Source organism: Primulina tabacum, chromosome 1 (assembly GCF_025594145.1).
Source record: "Primulina tabacum isolate GXHZ01 chromosome 1, ASM2559414v2, whole genome shotgun sequence".
NCBI classification, from domain to species: Eukaryota; Viridiplantae; Streptophyta; class Magnoliopsida; order Lamiales; family Gesneriaceae; genus Primulina; species Primulina tabacum.
In genome coordinates, this window is record NC_134550.1 from 12,866,667 (window position 1) to 12,886,582 (window position 19,916).

Sequence of the window (19,916 nt, forward strand, 5' to 3'; positions counted from 1 at the left end):
AGTAATTTAATAACGTACACCTAAATACATAAAGATGGTCTCACTTCTCCCAGTAAAATCTGTCCAAAGGGCAGGGCATAGCTAGCGGCATAGGAGCCGGCTCGGTATCAGCGGCTTCGTGCCGCAGTGGAGTGATCCAACATGTGGTTCCACTTCAAGAAAGTTCGTCGGAGAGCAAAGATGGAACCAAACACGAAATTAAATCAAATGGTTGGTTTGACATGTGCTCATTCCTAGTGGAAACTGGGACTCGACCATGCATGTTATAGGTAAAACACAAGAAAATTAGAATCTCAATAAGGTCGATCGGTCAGATACAAACAGCAGAGAACATGTTGTCCTTTATTCACCCACATTCGCAAAGGGATTGTCAAACAAAAACAAATGGATCCACAATAGTTTTTCTTCAATTTGGTAGCTGATATTTCGTCTAGAGAAACCAAAGAACAAGGGCCCAAACAGGATACACGAACAGTAGGAGTATCCCGATAGAGTTTGAGACGCCATTGCTCCTTGTGAAGGAATTCCTGAACCCACCGGATGCTCGAATGTGTTCTTGCAGCAAGTAACATCCGATGATGAGGCAGATAACCAGTCCAACCCAGTGTCCCCTGATCTCATCAGCAAATAATCTCGGAGCCACCACGATGATAAGGATCAATGCTGCCGGCAGTTCCAGCCAATCTGCATTCACAAATTGTGTGAGACAGAGGCACACACAAAAAAGAAGTATGAATCACTGGTACTGGTCTTGCACGTATTATAGGTTAGAACCTGGAAAACGTCTAGGAAAGAAGAGGCGTAGGGTGACAGCAATAAAAGCAATCCATTTTCCAACTTCTCCCCTGTATTTTTTTTATCCATGTGCATGTCATTTGGAAAAGCAAGTTATTGGTAAAAATGTGTTTCTTGTGGAAGGGTTGATTTCAATTACCTTAGCAAGTGGAACAACCAATTCGGAAGACTGAAGAAAATGTAAGGGATTAGAAGGGATGTAAGGATGTTGGTCTTCCAGTTTGTTCGATCCAAGATCAACAAGTAACTGCAGATACAAAAACATTCTCAAATACGAATCCGAAGCAAGATCAACCACGTCGCGAATCAATCCGTTGTTAGAATTTCACAAGCACATCCATTTGCCCATATTAATAATCTGAGCAACAAATAGAGTAAAAAACTTACACGGCAGCACAGAAAGCAACCCATTTGAGGAACGAAGTCCCGAACCCAAGGCCACCACCCAGAAACGCGTGATTCGCCAGCTGCTGCAAAGAATTCCCGAGCTCCCTCAGGTCAGAGCTGATCAGCGCATTCTCCGCCTCGTAATCGGTCTTCATTGCCAGGTAACTCATCTTCCCACCCACCATTTTTAGTGTGAACTCCGCAGCTGGGAGATTGCTGCTATATAACAACAATCAGTCAACGTGGATAAACTTTACTTTGTATGGATTTTTGGGAAAAGATGATGCTACCCGAGGGAAGGATGGGATTTCGTGCAATACGACGCCGTCTCGGGGTTCGTGACAGAGTCAACGTGTGGAAAACGACAAGGTCTTCGAGGAACTTCGCCATGTGTCCTGCATTAATTTGGGGACAGATTTTATGTTCTGTGCAGTAGCTCGTTGATACGTGTTCTGTAGCAGTATCTGTACACGAAAGTATCCAATGGCAAAAAATCGGATAAATAGTTAAATCGCAGTTTCCGTCCAAGATTTGGATTTATTTTTTAATTTTAGTCGTTGATAACCTCCGTGGGGTGACTAATCCATTGAAAGACAAGATTTGAGTTGAAATTTTTTTTAAGCTGGAGGCCTGACCGAAGTAAAAATCTAGCTCGAGGTGGGCCTGGGCTAAGGTCAGAGCATAGGTGCCTGTGCTCGAGATTAGCCCCTCGGGGAGCTCAACCTAGAAATAAAGTGGTTGACCTCGTTCATGTAGGATAGTGTATTATCGTTGGTGTGGCATAATGTTGGTGAAGAAGATGGGTTGAACTCCTTCATGGGAGAAACAATTAGAATGACTAAAATGAAGCTGACTTACCTAATTTTCGGATGATTCCGTGGAAAGGGTTCGGGCATCATTGGATTCAAGCAGGAAGAGAGGATCAAAGTAGGACTAGTCCAGAGTTGGTCCAAGGAAGCCAAGAAGATACCTGGTGGAAGCTATCCCGAGTAAAGAAAAAATAACTTGTTTAATAACCCCGGGCATGCAGCAACCTGGAAATCATATCAGACCACTATAAAATCATACAAGCTCGAGCTCATATTCTTGGTCGTACAAGATAAGGTTGAATGATACTGTTTGGGTGGAAAAGATGACTGGCTAGGTAGAGAAGCCCTTGGCATCCTGAGCACTTACAACACTTTGGAGTCTTCTCTGACAAGGAAAAGAAGGGTACCCGAGAAGATTAAGTTTAGTGATCGCGGATCATGTCCACCAGTAATCGAGGGATCTGTTCCCTCCACGTTTGTAGGCCATCCAACCCTGGTTCACCTTACCCGATCACCACCAGGAACCGTCCTGGTCGTTTCCTTCCTACTCAGATTGACCATGAGGAAATGGAAGCGGGAGCCATAAGTATGAGTCACCATACCTCGTAATCATTAACATGACAAATCAATGCCAATGAGAAGACCAAGGTCAATATGGGACGTCGTGCTTACTGTAAAAAGATAGGGCGTGAGTAGATGTCTAATCAGGAATATTGTCCAGCCACTGCAATCGATGTCATCTCCTTTCTTATAAATACCCATGTTGGCTTATTCATTTGGGACATGAGATATTACATTCTATTGCATTCAATAATTTCTCTCTACTTAGTATGTCATGTACTAACTTGAACATCAGAATGATCACGCCGAAAACCCTTCGAGTGCCATTGACATTTCCTAGTTGTGTGTGTATAGATCATCTAACATGAGCTCATCCTACCCAATTCAGAGTACTCATAGACCAGGTCAGGCCACTTGAGCTCATCATATCCGATCAAGATTACTCACACGTCAGGCCAGGCCATACGAGCTCATCCTACCTGGTTAAGAGTACTCATGACACAGGCCAGGCCAGATCACCTGAGCTCATCCTATTCGGTCAGAAGTACTCAAAGGCCAAGCCACATGAGCTCAACTTACCCGGTCAAGAGTCTTCACAGTACATATCAGGCCACCCAAGTTCATCTTACCCTATAAAGAGTACTTACAGTGCAGGCCATGCCACCCGAACTCATTGCATCAGGTCAAAAATATTTACAAGGAAAATACACATCTCTGCTCGGTAGATTTCCCACCTAGCTCACCGAATCGACCCTAGCATCATCATTGACGTCTTCTGTGGGGAATTAGATATATAGACGTATATATTATTTCCTATCAAAAATCAACTTAGAGGGATCCATTCGGAAGGGATACACAAGCTCATGGGTCCTCTAGGGTAATCCGATCCCCGATGACCCTCAACCAACCATAATTGTTGCTTCGGAAAAACTGGAATAGCGGATAGCGGCGGCTGTTCAAGAGGCAATGTTGCGTGTTTTCACTACCGTAAGTGTACGGTGTCAAGTTTTAGTACTGGTTTGAGTACATATATCGATGTCACGATGAGTAATTATTTAAAACTGTATATTAAGTACCATAATTGACGTAGTTCAACTTTATTTAGAAAAATCAAAGAGATAATTTATAATCAATTCAAAGCAAATAACGAATCATAGCAATTCTTAGCACGCAGTTTAAATTCGGTAAGTAGAGAAATCTAGTGATATGATTTCGTCTGGTCTCCCCTATGCTAAATTAAAATTGACTAACATATTATTAAATTGCATCATGTTTACTAGCCAAGAACTCGCAATTTTCCTATTCCCTTTTTCAAGTGATAAATAGAACTGTATTATCTATTATTGATTTTAATATATATGTTCAAAATCACGTAACCTATAATATATGCAAACAAGGTTCTTTTTATGGATTTACCAGAGTTATACGTCTTTTGCACGTTATAAACATCTAACGATGTGATTTCCCCTGTCCTAATTTCAATCCCCTCTCTCGAGTGTTAGATTTTAATTATTTGATCAATCGAATTATGGCCAGTAATCAAAAAGAATTAATGACAAGAAATCACAAATAAACACGATGAATTAATTCAATGAAAATTCAAAACGTCAATAACATAGGTTCGACCACGACTACGTCAATCTCTAGAAAATAAAATTAGTTCATACTCGAATCTTAATCAATACAAAACCTGTTTGTAATCATTAAAAACGTAAAAGTAAAGAACCGAATTAGAAACGTGTTGAGGAGATATGAAAGTGCGTCTCCGTGTCCAGATTCAGCGTCTTCTATCTCCGTTCTTCGCGTTCCGTCCTCCGTTGGCTCTCACTTTTTCTCTCCTTTTTTCTTGTTATGTCGGCTATTGGCTGTCCCCGAATTAATTCTTTTTCCTTCCTTATAAAGCCCACGATGAAACCTAAAGAATCTGGAAATCGCGTCTCGCGCATATGCGTGGCCTAAACTCGCGCATATGCGCGGGTCCTTCTGTGTGGGCGATCTTCTTGCGCGCATATGCGCGCCTTAGCTCCGCGCATATGCGCGGAGTCCTCTGTTTTGTGAATCTGGAATTCCTTCTTGCGCACATATGCGCGCCCCTCGCTGCCTTCAGAGCTGGGCCATGCTCACAAATTTCTTCTAATCGTCATTTTCGCTCCTTTTCACGCCCATGTAGTAGCCTTACCTAGATTCCTGCAAGCACGCCCAAAAATAATAAAAAACGCATAATTCCGCCCAAGAAACTAACAATCTATACGAATTATAAGGATAATTTAAGTGCACAACTTATCAGGCAACAACAGGCATGTTACCTCATCACAAAAATGTCCACAAGGGGAGGGAGAGGTGGAAAAAGTTCTCAGGCAGTTCGGGAGACATAAGGCCCTGACACTTTATCTAAGGTCGGGAAGTGTGAGTCCCCAGAATCTTATTCATGCCCTGTAGACATGATACCCTGACACCTTATCCAATCCCGAGAGACATGAGGCTTCGACACCTTATCTATGGGAATGAGGCTCCGGCACCTCTAAGCCTCGGAGATATGAGGCCCCGACACCTTATGCAAGCCGTAGAGACATGAGACCCCGACATCTTATCCAAGCTCGGGAAGTATGAGGTCATGACATCTTATTCAAGCCCGAGAGACATGAGTCCCCGACACCTTATCTATGCCTGGTAGACATGAGACCCCAACACCTTATTCAATCAAGGGAGACATGAGGCCCCAATATCTTATTTAAGCTTGAGGGGTATGAGGCTCCAACATATTATTCAAGCCCGGGAGACATGATACCCCGACACTTTATCTATGATGGGAGGTATAAGACCCTTACACCTTATTAAAGACTGGGAGGCATAAGGCTCCCGGTTACTTTTTAATACTTACAAAATTTTAATAAGTGTTGGGGCTACTTAGTCCTCGGGCATTTATCAAGATCCCACAATTTGCCAGAGTAACTAGCGAAAATTCAAAAAAAAATGGTTGAAGTAGAAAATGAGTGTTTTCATCAATAGTTGAACAAGTACATTGGATTGGCTGAGGCCAAGAGTCGCTTCATCATCAAGGAAATAGTCAATGACTTTTTCCAGATTGGAGAAGTCTTTCATGTAACGCCATCCTCTTTAAATTTCTCTTTTTTATTTATAGGAGCCGATATCAAAGAAAAATTAATTATCTTTCCAATGGAGTCCAAACATGACTAATCGGGACATCGAGTATGACTCTAACGGACTATTTAAGGAGGGAGTACTGATGCATTATAAAGGGCTCAGTTCATCATTAGACTTGGGCAAGAAGGGAAGATCAGGGCAAGACCAGCCCAAAGTTGGTCCCGGAAAGCCAAGAAGAGATCGGGTAAAATCCAGCTATAAGAAAGACTAACATGTTTAAACAACATGGGACATGCAGCAACCTAAGAAGCATATCAGACCATTATGGACTCATACAAGGCCGGACTCGTATTCTTGGCCAATCAAGAAATGGTTGAATGATATTGTCTGGGTGGAAAAGGTGTATGCTAGGCAGGGAAGCCCTTGGCATCTCGGGCATTTGCAACACTTTGGAGTCTTCCCTGAAAAAGCAAGGCAGGGTACCCAAAAGATTAAATTAAGTTATTGTGGACCCTGTCTACGGGTAATGGGTCTGTTTCTTTCCACATTTGTAGGCCATCCGACTTGGTCTTACCTTACCTGGTCACCAGCAAAAATCGTCCAGGTTGGTTTCTTCCTACTCAGACAAATCATGATGATATGGGAGCTAGCAAGGCAAGTATGGGTAACCATACCTCGTAATCATTAACATGAAAAATCAGTGTCCATGAGAAGACCATAGACATTATGGGTCGTCATGCCTACTGTCAGAATGCAGGGCATATGTAGATTTCTAATTAGGAACAATGTCCAAGAGCTGCAATCGAGGTCATATTCTCCCTTATAAATACCCAGCTTTGCTCATTCATTTGAGACATGTGATGTTGCATTCTATTACATTCAATAAATTATCTCTCTACTTCTTATGTCATGTACTTGCTTGAACGTCAGAATATCAATACTGAAAACCCTTCCGACACCCACTGGAATATTTTTGTTGAGTATGTGCTGATCATCTGACCTGGGCTCATCCTACCATGTCCAGAGTACTCAAAGGCCAAGCCAGGCCACCCTAGCTCCTCATACCCATTCAATAGTACTCACAGGCAAGGTCAGGCCACTGAAGATCATCCTACCTAATCAAGAGTACTCATAGTACAGGCCAGACCACCCGAGCTTATCTTACCCGATCAAGAGTACTCATAGTGCAGGCCAAGCCGAGCTCATATCAGGTCAAAAATATTCATAGGAAAAGTACTATATATGTCCAGTATTGCCCACCAAACTCATCCAATCAATTTGAGCATCATCGCTAGATGATTAAATAACATTAGTGCACCAAAATAAGAGTTGAACAATGATCTCGATCTCAGGTGAAACCGACCTGAGGTGCCGGGCATGCGTCGGGGATGAGGCTTTTGAGTTTTCTCTCTACTTTCGTGAACTCTATTTTGATTTAAACATCAGAATTGTCATGACGAAAAAATTTTAAGCACCACTTCACTTGTTCATTGAGTATGCAGGAGGTCAACTCAGGTCAATGACGACATTGGAAAAGAGGAAAGCTTGGGAAAATGGTAAAAAAAAAATTAAGAAAACAAATCGCATTGATAACCTGTTCATTAAAGCTTTGAAATTTAGATTTCGAATTTATATTTTTCAAAATAAGTATCTTAACTTTTTCAACATAAGCTATAACTAATGTCGTCCGATTAAACATAGTATTTGACTCATGAGATCTGATATTCATTTGTTCTTTTATCTTCGTTGATTATAAACTGTCAAACAATTTATTTTTAAAATTTTATTGTATTTTTTAAAAGTTTATCAAACAAAATTTCGAAATTTATAAGTTGATTGATAGAATTTATAAAATCAATGTAATAAAATATAAGCAATAAAAATCAACTTAATAAAATATAAAGTAAATTGTGTTTGTAAGATTTTTAGTCTACATTAAATGCTTGAATATCATTTAACAACTAATTTCTTCAAAAGTTCATGAGGATGATTTTGGCAATATCTCCTGCTTGTAAGTGGAAGGAACTGGTCGGAGTTGTGGAGAAATGAGGTAGTTATGTAACATATGATAAAATGATGATTTTGTGTCACAAATTAGCTAATTAATTTGTTTTCTTAAAAATATATATGTAGGATTTTAATTTCTTAAAATGCACTTTATAATATGTCTTAAGAATAAATCAGTATTTGAAAAAAAAAATTAATGTCGTTTAAACAAGGTTAAATTGTTGATAAATCCCCAGACCCCAACTCAAATTTATTTTAACTCCCTACACCTAAAAACATTTGCCCAAACTCCCTAAAAAGATAAAAATAACAAAAATACCTAATATGTGTAAAATATAATGATTGACTTTTTGGGGGCCAAAAATGGTATCAGATCCTAGGTAAAATTATGTTAAACATACAAATTTATTATTATTAAGTAATTAAATGTTCGAGGAGGAGAATATTTCTCAATTAACATGAATCTGAACACAGGTTCGAGATCGATTATTTACAGGATTTACTCCAGAACTCTGGAATATTTGAAACAGGAAAATCTAACCAAGGTTAGATATCAAGAAGGAACTTATCAGAGTCCTAAGGTAAACTTATGATTCAAAATAACAGGTTCTTAGAAATAATACCGGATTCCTTTAAATTCTCCGGAGATCTTAGAGAAATTCAAAAACGGTAAAAAATTATGGTAATATGTTGTATTATGTACCACAAAATATGGAGAAAATCCTTGAAAATCAGGAAGAAATTATTGGAATATTAAAGGATATTCGAACAAGAATTCAAAGCCTAGAACAACAACCAAGTTCTAGTGAAAGGACTTCAGAAAGAAGGTTATCACCATCTTTTGGTACTAAACCCTTGTTACATCAACAGAGAAATGCCAAAGTAGTGCCAAAACCTTTGACTGAAAAAGAAAAAATGATCAATCTAATTAAATCTGTCTCAAAAAAGAAATTAATCTGATGACAACTTTAGAAAGGATTTGAAACGTCTGCTTATTCGTTTACTTAAAAAGTACTAGAAATTTTTTTTTAAACCTCACATAGCATCGGCCGAATTGCATACACAAGCATAAAATATTTTGACATCATTTTAAAATAAATCAACCAACCAACATTTGAAAAGTATAGCCCATACTATAACCTCTCAAAAATCACTCATAACATAAATAAAAGTCGTAAAAATATATTTAACAACACTTAAAATCATGAATCATAACTAGTGCGAAAAACTAGTGTCGGTCCTCGGGTTATGTGCACCTCCAGTCCAGTCAGATCAACCATCAAGACATCCAAAAACATTAACATCAAAATCACCTGCATCAATCACACCTAGTGAGTCTAAAGACTCAACACGTCATATCCTTGATAATAAGTAATACGTAATACAGTTAACATATAACAGTGAAAAATACTTGTACTTAAAATATCATTTTCATGAAGATGCATAAACTTAAACATTTTCGTAAACATTTTCATGATGCATAAAAACATTTTCAAAAAAACATAAACATATCACTTAAACATAATCATATTCATATCCATATTCGTGTCCATATTCATATTCATATTCATATTCATGTTCGTGTTTGTTGAATTCATATCGTGATTGTGACTCGTATTCTTGATCGTATTGGGCGATGGATCCATCTAAAGAAAACCACAGTACTGGGCGGCGGGGACACCAGCGACACTCTCACCCGTCAACTGGGACTTGGCCAACGTATTAACATATTCGTATTCGTATCACGTATTCGTATTCGTATCCGTATCCAAGGAAACATGATCGTCGGGCTCCCACTGGGACCATAACTCTCACGATATTTCCAACATGTAGTAGTCACAATCCCTTCACGTCCTTCAACATGTTATCATCACTTAATAAAAACATGCATAATATCATTTTTATTTTGAAACCAAGTATGCAACATATCTTTTAAATGCCCATTTTAAACCTTAAAATTCATAAACATTTAAAAATCATAATTTAACATGTTAAAATCATAAATATCCATAAACATTTTAAAATTGACATATTAACATATAAAAATTCCATAAACATCCATAACCATTGAAAATAATCATATTAGCACATAAAACAGCATTCAGGACACTGCCATGACATTTAGTAATTTTCTAGGTGTAAAAGACCGTTTTACCCCTGGACGTAAAATTTTACATTCATTTTCTTAATTTAATTGACTCTAACATGTCCCAAATAATTATTTAAGCTTACATGAATTTTCTCATATTTTTATTTAGCATAAATCAAGGACTATTAAATTAATATTTAAATGTGACGTATTAATGCGTTTTAATCCCGAATTAAATCAAATCTTAATATAAATTCCCAAATCAAAAATTTAGACTTATAATAATTATATAAGCTTAAATATAATTTTTCACAATTTTATAAAGCCTAAAACTAAGCGTTTCAATTAATTCGTTAGTTAGCGTTTCGTGCGGCGATTAAATCTCGAATAAATCCAAAACTCGTTATTTTGATCCCAAAATTTAAACATAACTTTTTTATGATTTATTCTACCCTTCCAAGTCATGAGCCACACCCGTGGACCCATGGATTCAATTTTACTTCTTTAATTTTCGTTTTTGACCCTTTATCGAACACACCGAGCCATCTCCTAATTTACTCGAGCCACACCCGAGCCACCTCGAGCCAAAACCTAGCCAACCTACCTAGGGACCCTACTGACCAAGTACAGCCCATAAAACAAGCCTTGGCCCGAACAAAACACTTCTGGAACTCGACCCCAAGTGCATGCGTGTGTGTGTTTGTAGTGTCCATGTTGAATTGGGTTTCCTAGTTGCCTAGGACTCTTCCAGCCGTCTAACCACTGACCCCTCATGACCATAACCTTCCCTGGACCACGCCTAAACCAAGCCCAGACCAACCCAAGCCCCTGGACGTGAGCAGCAAACCTTTGAAGCTTGACAGCAACATCTCGCCTAACTTGCTGTCATGAGCTTCTCCCCCACGTTTTTTGTGTTTAGCTCGAGACATGTCTAGCGACCCTGCACCAACTTATGACCAGCCTCTCTAGGCACCCTCCTGGACCCTTAGAACCCATAGGACTCGAGCCCCAAGCTTGAAAACCGAAGCCCCCCACTTCAGCACAAGCATGGCCGAGAAAACCCACCTAGACTAGGACTCCACGTTTTCTTGCTTAGCCACTTGACCACCGAACCAGTACTAGAACCAGCCCCTTTTTCACCTTCTTAGGACCCTAAGGACCTAACCTAGCCCAGCCCAAAGCCCCTGACCGAGCCAACAAGCCCTGCACAAGCTGCTGCCCACCTGCACTACTCTTCCTTGAACTCACGGGTTGGAGGACTCCTCCCCAGCCCTTGGTCTCGAGTCCTAGCATGCCTAGGACCCTTCCCCTGACCCAATCACGTCCCTAGCCCAGTCCTGGTTTAGCCAAGGCCAAGCCATGCATCAATTCTTCTTCACCCGATTGCATAAGCTACAATAATGATCAATTTGGTTCCAGCTTTAATCCCTACGTGTTCAGCCTGTTGTGGGTAATCTAGGACTCTTTTAAAACGTATAAAACATGCCCCTAACAAGTCCTAATCATGGCAGCCCTTTAACAACACAATAGACAAGTTTTTGGATGAAAACACAAGCCTTAAAAATCACTTATGATGCAAATCCGAAAATATTACATGATGCAACTTGTTTTTCATGCAAAACACAGTTAAATAAATATTATGGTGTGATGGATGAGTAAAAAGAGAATTATGGCGTGCCTTTGCGTATTAAACGCACGATTAATCGTTGACGAATCGAAGAACGGGGCGGGGACCTTGGCTTGAATTCTCGTTAAGCTTTCTCAATTATTTATTCTTCAAATTGTGGTGTTGGGTGCCGTGTATTTGGTGGGGTTTGGGAAATAAAATTCTGATTTGACCCGTGTGATAGTGGGAAGGGTTTGGGGTGTTTAACATTTTAAATACTAATCAAATCTCTAAGCAAGGCTTTAGGCCCATTAGGTAGATAAATAGGTCCAATAGTGCTTGATTAGACTTTAATTTAAAGTATAAAAATAGTTTTGTTAAAATAAGTTTGTGAATTTATTAGCCGGGTTGTCAAGAAGTTCGTATTTTTGTTGAAAAACCAACACCGATAAAAATTACGTCCCGACGTATAAAATCACCTCAAAACCCCTTATTTTCAAAAATAATAAAAAGCATCACCCATATTTTAAATAATTAAAATCAATTATTCCAATAAAAACATTTTCTATTTTTTTCAGCCTTCAGTCTCCATTCCTCGATCGCAACTCGAATATCCTTTTAAAAATACATTTTAATGCAACCATGTAGAAAAATATATTTTAAACATGTAAATATGCACCACATAATTAATTAATACAATTAAATCATTTAATTGAAATACACAAAGAATTTAATAATTTGTGCATGTGATTCACGTGGACCTTTAAATTTTCGGGGCATTACAGGATTGGTCTCGAGGATCTGCAAGACCTTGCAGAATCATTTGCAAATCTCAAGGTCGTAGATCTAAAGATGAACACAACAGGAGGTGAATAACTTTTTATAACCTGGTCATCTTCTCAGGAACCACCAAGGGAAAGTGTGGGATCTCAGAATATAAATATGAGAGAATCTCAACTCAATTTCCATACTGGTGGAGAATCACACTCAGCGGGAACAAGAACAAGGAGAAATCAAATTTCCTTGCACCAAACACCCAATGAGGAAAACTGTTTTAGAACTTATACATCCTTATAGGGTTATGTTTAACCTTGATGTACTAGATTTCAAAAGCAGAGAAGATCTCATAGATGATTGGACATCTGCTATGAGAATAGCTGCAGGAACACTTGATCTCAACAGAGAAGGATTTATTAAACTTCTAGAAATGAGTCTTATGGGATCAGTTAAAATTGCTTGGCACATGTCTTCATTAGAACCAAAGAGTCAGTCCTAGCTAGAGACTCTTTTAGTGAGATAGCTGAAAAAATGGCTACCCTATTTAAAGCACAATTTATAGGGGTATACTATTTTAACAGTCAAAATACAGAGAAGATGATGAAATATATTCAAGCTCTGTATAACCTTGAATTACATGACATATGTTTAGTGGATGAATATATTATGTTATTCACTAAATATAGATGAAATTCAGGGGTCGAAGAAAGTATAGCTATGCAGCTTTTCTTCGCCAAAATGCCGAGTCCCTGGAGAGAAATGCTTATAAGGGAATATGTCCCTGACAATCCAGATACGTTTGCACGAATAGCCTCTTTTCTCCAAGGAAAATTGTCAGAATGGTGTCATATGACAACATTACAAAAGAATTACAAACGCTTAAGGGGTATCAATAAAAGAACTCTTTTGTGTTATAAAGAAAACGATCTTCCAACAATTATTAGAAGTAAACCATAAAGGCAGAAAATGAAAACGACCTTCATTAAAGAAAACGATCTTCCAACAATTTAGATCTCATCCTTACGCCAGAAGTGGAAAGAGTTCTTGGAAACCAAGAACATTATGGTTTAGACAGAAAGTCAGATCTTATAAATCTGGACAAAGAAGTGGACCATCAAGAAGTAGGATATCATCCCAATCATCGAATATATCTCGATGCATAGGAAGAACACCTACCAAGAAAACTTTTAAAAGAGCTCATACTCGAGTTAATGAAAGTTTTAAAGATTGTAATTGTTGGACATGTGGAGCAAGATACCATATCTCAACCAACTGTCCAGAAAACCAAAAAAGATGAATAAAATGCTTCGATCTAACCACGGATATTGAAGAAACAGTTTATTACAAGAATCTTATTCAAGTATACCAGTTTGAGGATATTGTATAAGACGAAAGTATATACGAAGAAGAAGAAATTTTAAGTCAGGAAGAATATGATGGAACTGAATTGGAATCTGACTGAAGACGAGGTGTTTCGACATGAGACACATGAAGATTTGTCTGGTTTCTTTAGCCAGACAACAATATCCAATAACATGGTCCAGATGATCATGAGAGAAAATCCTAGTCTTTAGAAATATCAAGAATTCTCTGCAGGACAGGTAGAAAATTTCTTAGGAAGTCTTGGCCTAAGAAATAGATAGCATCATCTAATCTATAAAGTTTCCAGGAGGGAAATGGACCATTCCCATGGAACTTACAGGAAACAGAATGAAGATGCAGTTAATCCTTTCTGAAGAGATTAAAGAGGAATTACAAAAACTCAAGATAGAAGTAGCACGAACCACGTCATGAATTTATATTGGAGCAATCCAAATTATGATAAAAGATACTTTCAAAAAAGGAATAGATTCACCCATTGCATTGCTATATGCGATAAAAGAATGGGGAAACTTCAAGACTCAGTACTTGGAACTATCTCAGGAAATCTCTGCGCAGGAAATATTGTAGGAGTAATCTATCCGAGAATTGCCTAAAACTTGGCAGATCGAGATTTTCAGTCGAGCCTTGACATTACATTAGAATTTCAAGGAAAAAAGACTGATGAAAGAAGGTAATAGACCATACTCCATTACCTATCAAATTTCATATGCTCTATCTAATACACATCATTCATAATTGTTTATTAGAAATGAGGTCATTGAAATTCCTGAGATATTTGGAAAAGTTGCCCAGGCTATCCTAGAGCTATACTTTTTCAGTACAGCTCCAGAACAGCAGGAAAAGACTCACACGAAGCTTTTCATTTTATCAAGTTAAGGAGGCCAGATTCAAATGTCTATAAATTTATCAAGGATCCTCCATCAGAAGAAACACACCTTGTTGCTTCAATAACTGAAGACGACATTCGACATTTCCACCAGAAGAACATGGGGTCTATGGGTCTGTCTTACTGAGATGGACAAAGTCAAGTTTCCGTTTAAATTTTATCATAATTCGGTAAACGGATCATTCATGTTAAATACTATAACAGGAAAAACCACAAGTTTTGCAGAAGATCTATTTGAAAACAAAAAAAAATCTTCTATGGAATAGCAAGCTACCGGGGAGTAAAGAAACTCGTCGGAAATTCTACAATATGACTCAAGTGGGAAGATGGTCAGAACAGATTTGTCCATAATGCCCAAACCAAAAGGAGCCAGAATTTGGCAAAGGCTTCAGGCCTCGGTTAGATAGGAAGCATTTTCCAGGAACAGGACCAAGTGGTGAAGGACCACAACCACGTTTTCTTTGGGGACACCAAAAGTTTAAGATTCCTCGACAAAAATAAGTGGACATGTGACCCTAATCACATTTCCTTGGGGATAACAAAAAGGAAAGATTCCCCGACAAAATCAAGTGGGCATGTAAAGTTCCCACTAACAAAAAGAATTCAAATCGAATTACACCTATAAATAAGGAGTAAATGGGGACAATAAAAATACACCAGACTTGAAACGAAGTTGGGAACAAAAGAAAATGTATTACACATATCTCAAAGTTTTCAAAAGACGGATTAAGGCGACAAGAAAGCAGCTAATGAATTTCAAAGCCTACTGCAAACTGCTAAAAGAATTAGGAAATGAGATATCAGCTGATATAATCCAGACACATATCTACTGGTTATGTCATGAGATAAGATCAGAAGAACAAGTTGTTTCTACATTAATAATATAGGAAGAAGACAACTTAAGTGGAGGGACCACTCAACCACTCACTCGACCCACTCAAGAGATAATGCCAACAACGGTTGGAAGATATTAAAGAAAAGTTATGCCAAGAATTGAAGTCCGAAATTCAAATCCGCAAAGGGCTTCTATAAATATGAAGGCAGAAGGAAGATGAAGGCATCACTTAACCTCTTCATTTTTCTTCAAAACAATTTGTAATAATTTCTCTTTCAATTTTATGTGTGCTGTAATTTCGGCTACTATAAGTAGATAAACAAATTTCTCCTTCATTACAGGAGGTTAGTATGTAATAATATTTCATATGTTTGAATAAAAGAACCAAGGCTTTTGCTCCTCTCATGTATTAGTTTCAAATTGAACTATTTTACTATACACCCTCAGGTAGGAAACGAAACAAGGTTGTGCTAAGTGCTATTGAAGGAATCTTCGTCAGGAACCATCTGTTCAGACTGTGTGGTTAGGCTGTGACGAGCAGTTTGTAAAATCCGGTGGATATAACCCGATGGCATTCAGGTCAAAGAGGTAAATAGTTAAATTTATTATACGGAAGCATGATGAGCCATAAAAAAAATCGACCATTTAAGCTTGGTATATAGCCTGAAAACCTTGCTTAGCTGTATGTCTTGAGGATATAATCCTTTAAGAACATGCTCGATAGGTCAAACAAAGCCACGTACCATAAGTATGAAGAGTAAGGGTAATTTGGGAAATTCTAAAAAATTAGGGAGTTAAAACAAAGATTTGTAGGGATAGAGAGTAAGGAGAAAGTTGAGAAAGGAAGTAGGGAGTTATTGTAAGTTGCTCTTTTAAAAAAAAATTATTTTATTAAATAATATAATAAAAATGTGCAATGCCTCGTCACTAACATAATTCTCGAAAAATTGTGAAACTTCATCTTCCAAGGGTCTCCGCAGTTCTAAACCTATAAATCCAACTTTATTGTGGATGTTACTATTCAACATTACAGCTGACGCCGAACTTGTTTTTCGAGGAGAGACCCACTCAGATATTGGATAGACATGTGAGGAGGCTATGGAACAAGACGATCTCCATGGTCAAAGTCAAGTGGCTGAATCATTCCAATGAAGAGGCTACTTGGGAGACTGAGATCAAGATGATGAGTCGCTACCCGGAGTTATTCGGTACGTCTTAAATTTTGAGGGCGAAATTCTGTTGAATGGAGGATAATTGTAAGGTCTAGGAAATTTAAACTACGTAACCTGACTGCATGCAATCTAAGGTTTTTACTTAAGTATGCGTTTAATTATTTTAATGCATGTTTATTGCATGAATATGTGCGTTAGTTCATGGTTTATTTAAAGTTTTATGCATTAAGGCTTTAAGTTGTATTTCGCGCTCGAACGAGGAATAGAGACCAGAGATAATTAGGAAAAATATTTGTTATTAAATAAATATTTTTAAATATTTAATTTATGGTGTAATTAGAGGAGAATTTAAAAAATGGGCCTTGGTGGAGTATTTTTAATCGTCGGGTCATATTTTAAACTGATACACAAATTTTAGCGAGTTGGAGGACTTTTTAAGGGTTCGGGCAATATTTTCAAAAACATACCTAAACGAAATATTTTTCAGGAATGTTATTGGGCTTGATGAGATTATTTTATTACTTAATGAGCCTAAAATCCTTTTAACTCCTTTAATTTTTATCAGGGGCCCACTAGTGTATAATTATATTAACATAACCTCAATTATAAAACCCTAAATCTAGCACAATCCACACTGCCGCCCCTCTCCCATTCAGCAGCATTATTGAATTTCCAACAGCCTCATTTAAAAAATCCTCACAAATTTTTCAAAGGCATCCCTCCCCACTTCTCCGGTGCACGTTCTATGCAAATGTTTCGGGCGTTTAATTCGCAAATCTTTACATCATTCACATCAGTATTACTTTATTTGTATGTTTTTGCATGAGAATCATTCGATTTATCATGTGGTGTAAGTTTTATTCGGTTTTGTCATGAAATATACATACCTTGTTGTATATAACTCACGTTTTGATGATTCTTGTGCAAGGGGTTGCTAGGGCTAGGGTTATAGGTCCGTACACGTCAAGAACTAGGAGGTTAAGGTGCTGGAGTCGAGATGTGATCGTGATTGGGTGAGGGCCAAGCGGATTTTCTTGAAGGGCTAGAGTTTATGGTGGAATGGTGAAGGAAATGGGTACGTATGGCCATGGAGGACTGAACCAGGCCGTGGTGCGGGCCTTGGTGGGTCCAAGCTGTGGTCTAGGGAGGTCCAAGCATCGTTGGTCTCGGGTAGAAAGTAGATCGAAAGGGGTAAACTCGACTAGGGCTCGATTTCATGACATTCGAGTAAAACGGGTTCAACAGCATGCATGGGGCTAGGGTCCTTGGCAAGGTTGGTCCATGAGGGTCTAGTGGTGTGCTTGGAGTGATTTGTTCAAGACTGATTCGAGTTGGTTTAGAGTAGGGTAGAAGATGGCTTCGTAGTGTTTGGGATACTTTTCTGCCGCAGGGTTAGCGCCGCGACTTTGCCCTTTAGGCGCCGTAGCGCCTAGTCTTCGAAGCTGGTAGCGCTGCAGCGCTGATGCCGGGTGCCTAGGCGTTTGGCTGCAGCGCCGGGCGCCTAGGCGCTAATCAAGCGCCGCAGTGTTAGCGCCTAGGCGCTAGTCCGGAGTATGAGGGTCATTAGTTTAGCATTATTGTCTCGTTTAGTTATTGATACGTCGTTATGACCGAGTTTAGTGAGGGTTAGAATGGGTCATATGAGGCTTGATTAGGAATATTTGAATTATGATTTAAGTGTGGTTGTCTTCAGGTCGAAATTTTGAGGTCTAAGGGTAAAATGGTCAATTAGGGTTTCCAGGGGCAAAATGATCATTTTGCACTCGGGTCGAGTAAGCAGTTCTGACAGCGCCCTGATCACAATTTGACATATTTTAAATGTTTGTGTTACCACGTACATAATTTTTTATGGAAATATGAAAAAATAAGTTGCATGCTTGATTTTAAAGAAATTTACGTATATGTATGATTTTTATAAGTGATGAATATGATGATATGTTTTGAAGGATGATAGTTGATTGTGACTAATACGAACACGGACACGAACATGTAAGGTCAAGGCTCAGTGGATGGGTAAAACTGTCGCTGATGTCGCCGCCACCGGGTATCACGGTTATATGTAGATGGATCTATAGAATAGAGCTGAAACGAAAATTACAACTAATGATCTGAATTCAAATAAAGAAAATGAACACGTATATTTTGATATGATGAGACATGTTTTGGACACGTTATGCTTTGACACGATATGTTTAAGTTCATGCTTTTAAGATCATGAAGTTATTTTAATTACAGTACTTTTCACTGTTTCATGTTATGTATATGTACTTGTTATAACGATTTAGGTGTGTTGAGTCTTTAGACTCACTAGGTGTGAATGATGCAGGTGAGCATATTGACGAGGAGACTGGAGGTGCCAAAGACTGAGTAGGCGAAGTTGGATGTGCGTAGGGGCGGAGCCAGAAATATGGCTCCGTCCGGGCTAGAATTTTAAACTCTAGAATTTTTTAATATTTTAAATTGATATACCCGGGCTAATATCATATTATTCTAAAATTATACAAAATTTACCTATAAATTTTTTCAAAAAAAATTGGACCACCCGGGCTCTAAGCCCACATAGCTCCGTCCCTGGATGTGCGCACGCTAACCCGAGGATCATGCTTTCCGCACATTATGTATATATTTTAGGAGTGAACATGGATGATTTCATACTTTTTCGTTTTTATATGTTGATGGTTTGTCAGGATTTTTGCATGCTTCACATTTGTTTTATTTTACACGAGAGTCTAGGGTAACTGCAGCTTGGGGAAAGTATACTGAAAGTCATCATAATGAAGAATAAATATAACTTTGGCTCTCTCAGGCGGACCGTCGGGCTGACCATGCCATTATCCAACAATTGGAGATGGATGCATTAGCTATCTCCATGATCGTAAAGCTTATGCGGAAGAAGTTGCAATTGCTAGAAGTCCCGGTTGTGGTGCAGACCGAAGAAACTATTGAGGAGGTGATTTCTCTCGTAGAAGAAGTTATTGGAGACCAGCCGGTTGGAGAATCTAGTACAAGAGTATCCTAAGTCTAACTCTGAATAGTGGGGACTTACTCCAAAAAAAAAAAAAAAAAAAAAACAAGTATACGTTTGAAAAGGTTGACAAAAATTGTTTTGAAATTAAAATTAATGATAAGAACATTACAAGCACCTTAGAAAATATTTTTTCATGTAAATAAAGGTATTTTAAAATGAAATAAAAAAATTATAAAATATATAAAATTTAATGATATATCCGAAATATCTTTGGAGACTGTTTCTCCAAAAATAAACTCTCCGAATACTATTTTCTTAAATTTTACTTATATATCAAATAACTCAATAATATTTTGCACCTCAAATTTTTTTAATAAAAAAAATACAGCCACTCTCAAAATATATTATGTAAACTCTCACTTGCATTAGCAACTAAGTATTTAACAAAATATTTTGGACATTGATATTCTAATTCGGCTGTCTTTGTTATGGTAAATTAAAATTTTTATCGCGTGACATATAGTAAAAAAAAAAAC

At 38.1% G+C, this 19,916-nt stretch overlaps 1 protein-coding gene across 1 annotated transcript; it reads right to left on the reverse strand.

The window, feature by feature from the left end:
- Positions 1–270: 270 nt before the first annotated feature.
- LOC142518081 (cold-regulated 413 plasma membrane protein 2-like) lies at positions 271–1,533 on the reverse strand. Its single transcript, XM_075620723.1, has 4 exons — positions 1,183–1,533; positions 935–1,042; positions 775–845; positions 271–684 (listed from the first exon to the last, which is right to left on the reverse strand). The coding sequence occupies exons 1-4, from the start codon at positions 1,365–1,367 to the stop codon at positions 431–433; spliced, it is 618 nt and encodes a 205-aa protein (XP_075476838.1). The 5' UTR covers positions 1,368–1,533; the 3' UTR covers positions 271–430.
- Positions 1,534–19,916: the final 18,383 nt, after the last annotated feature.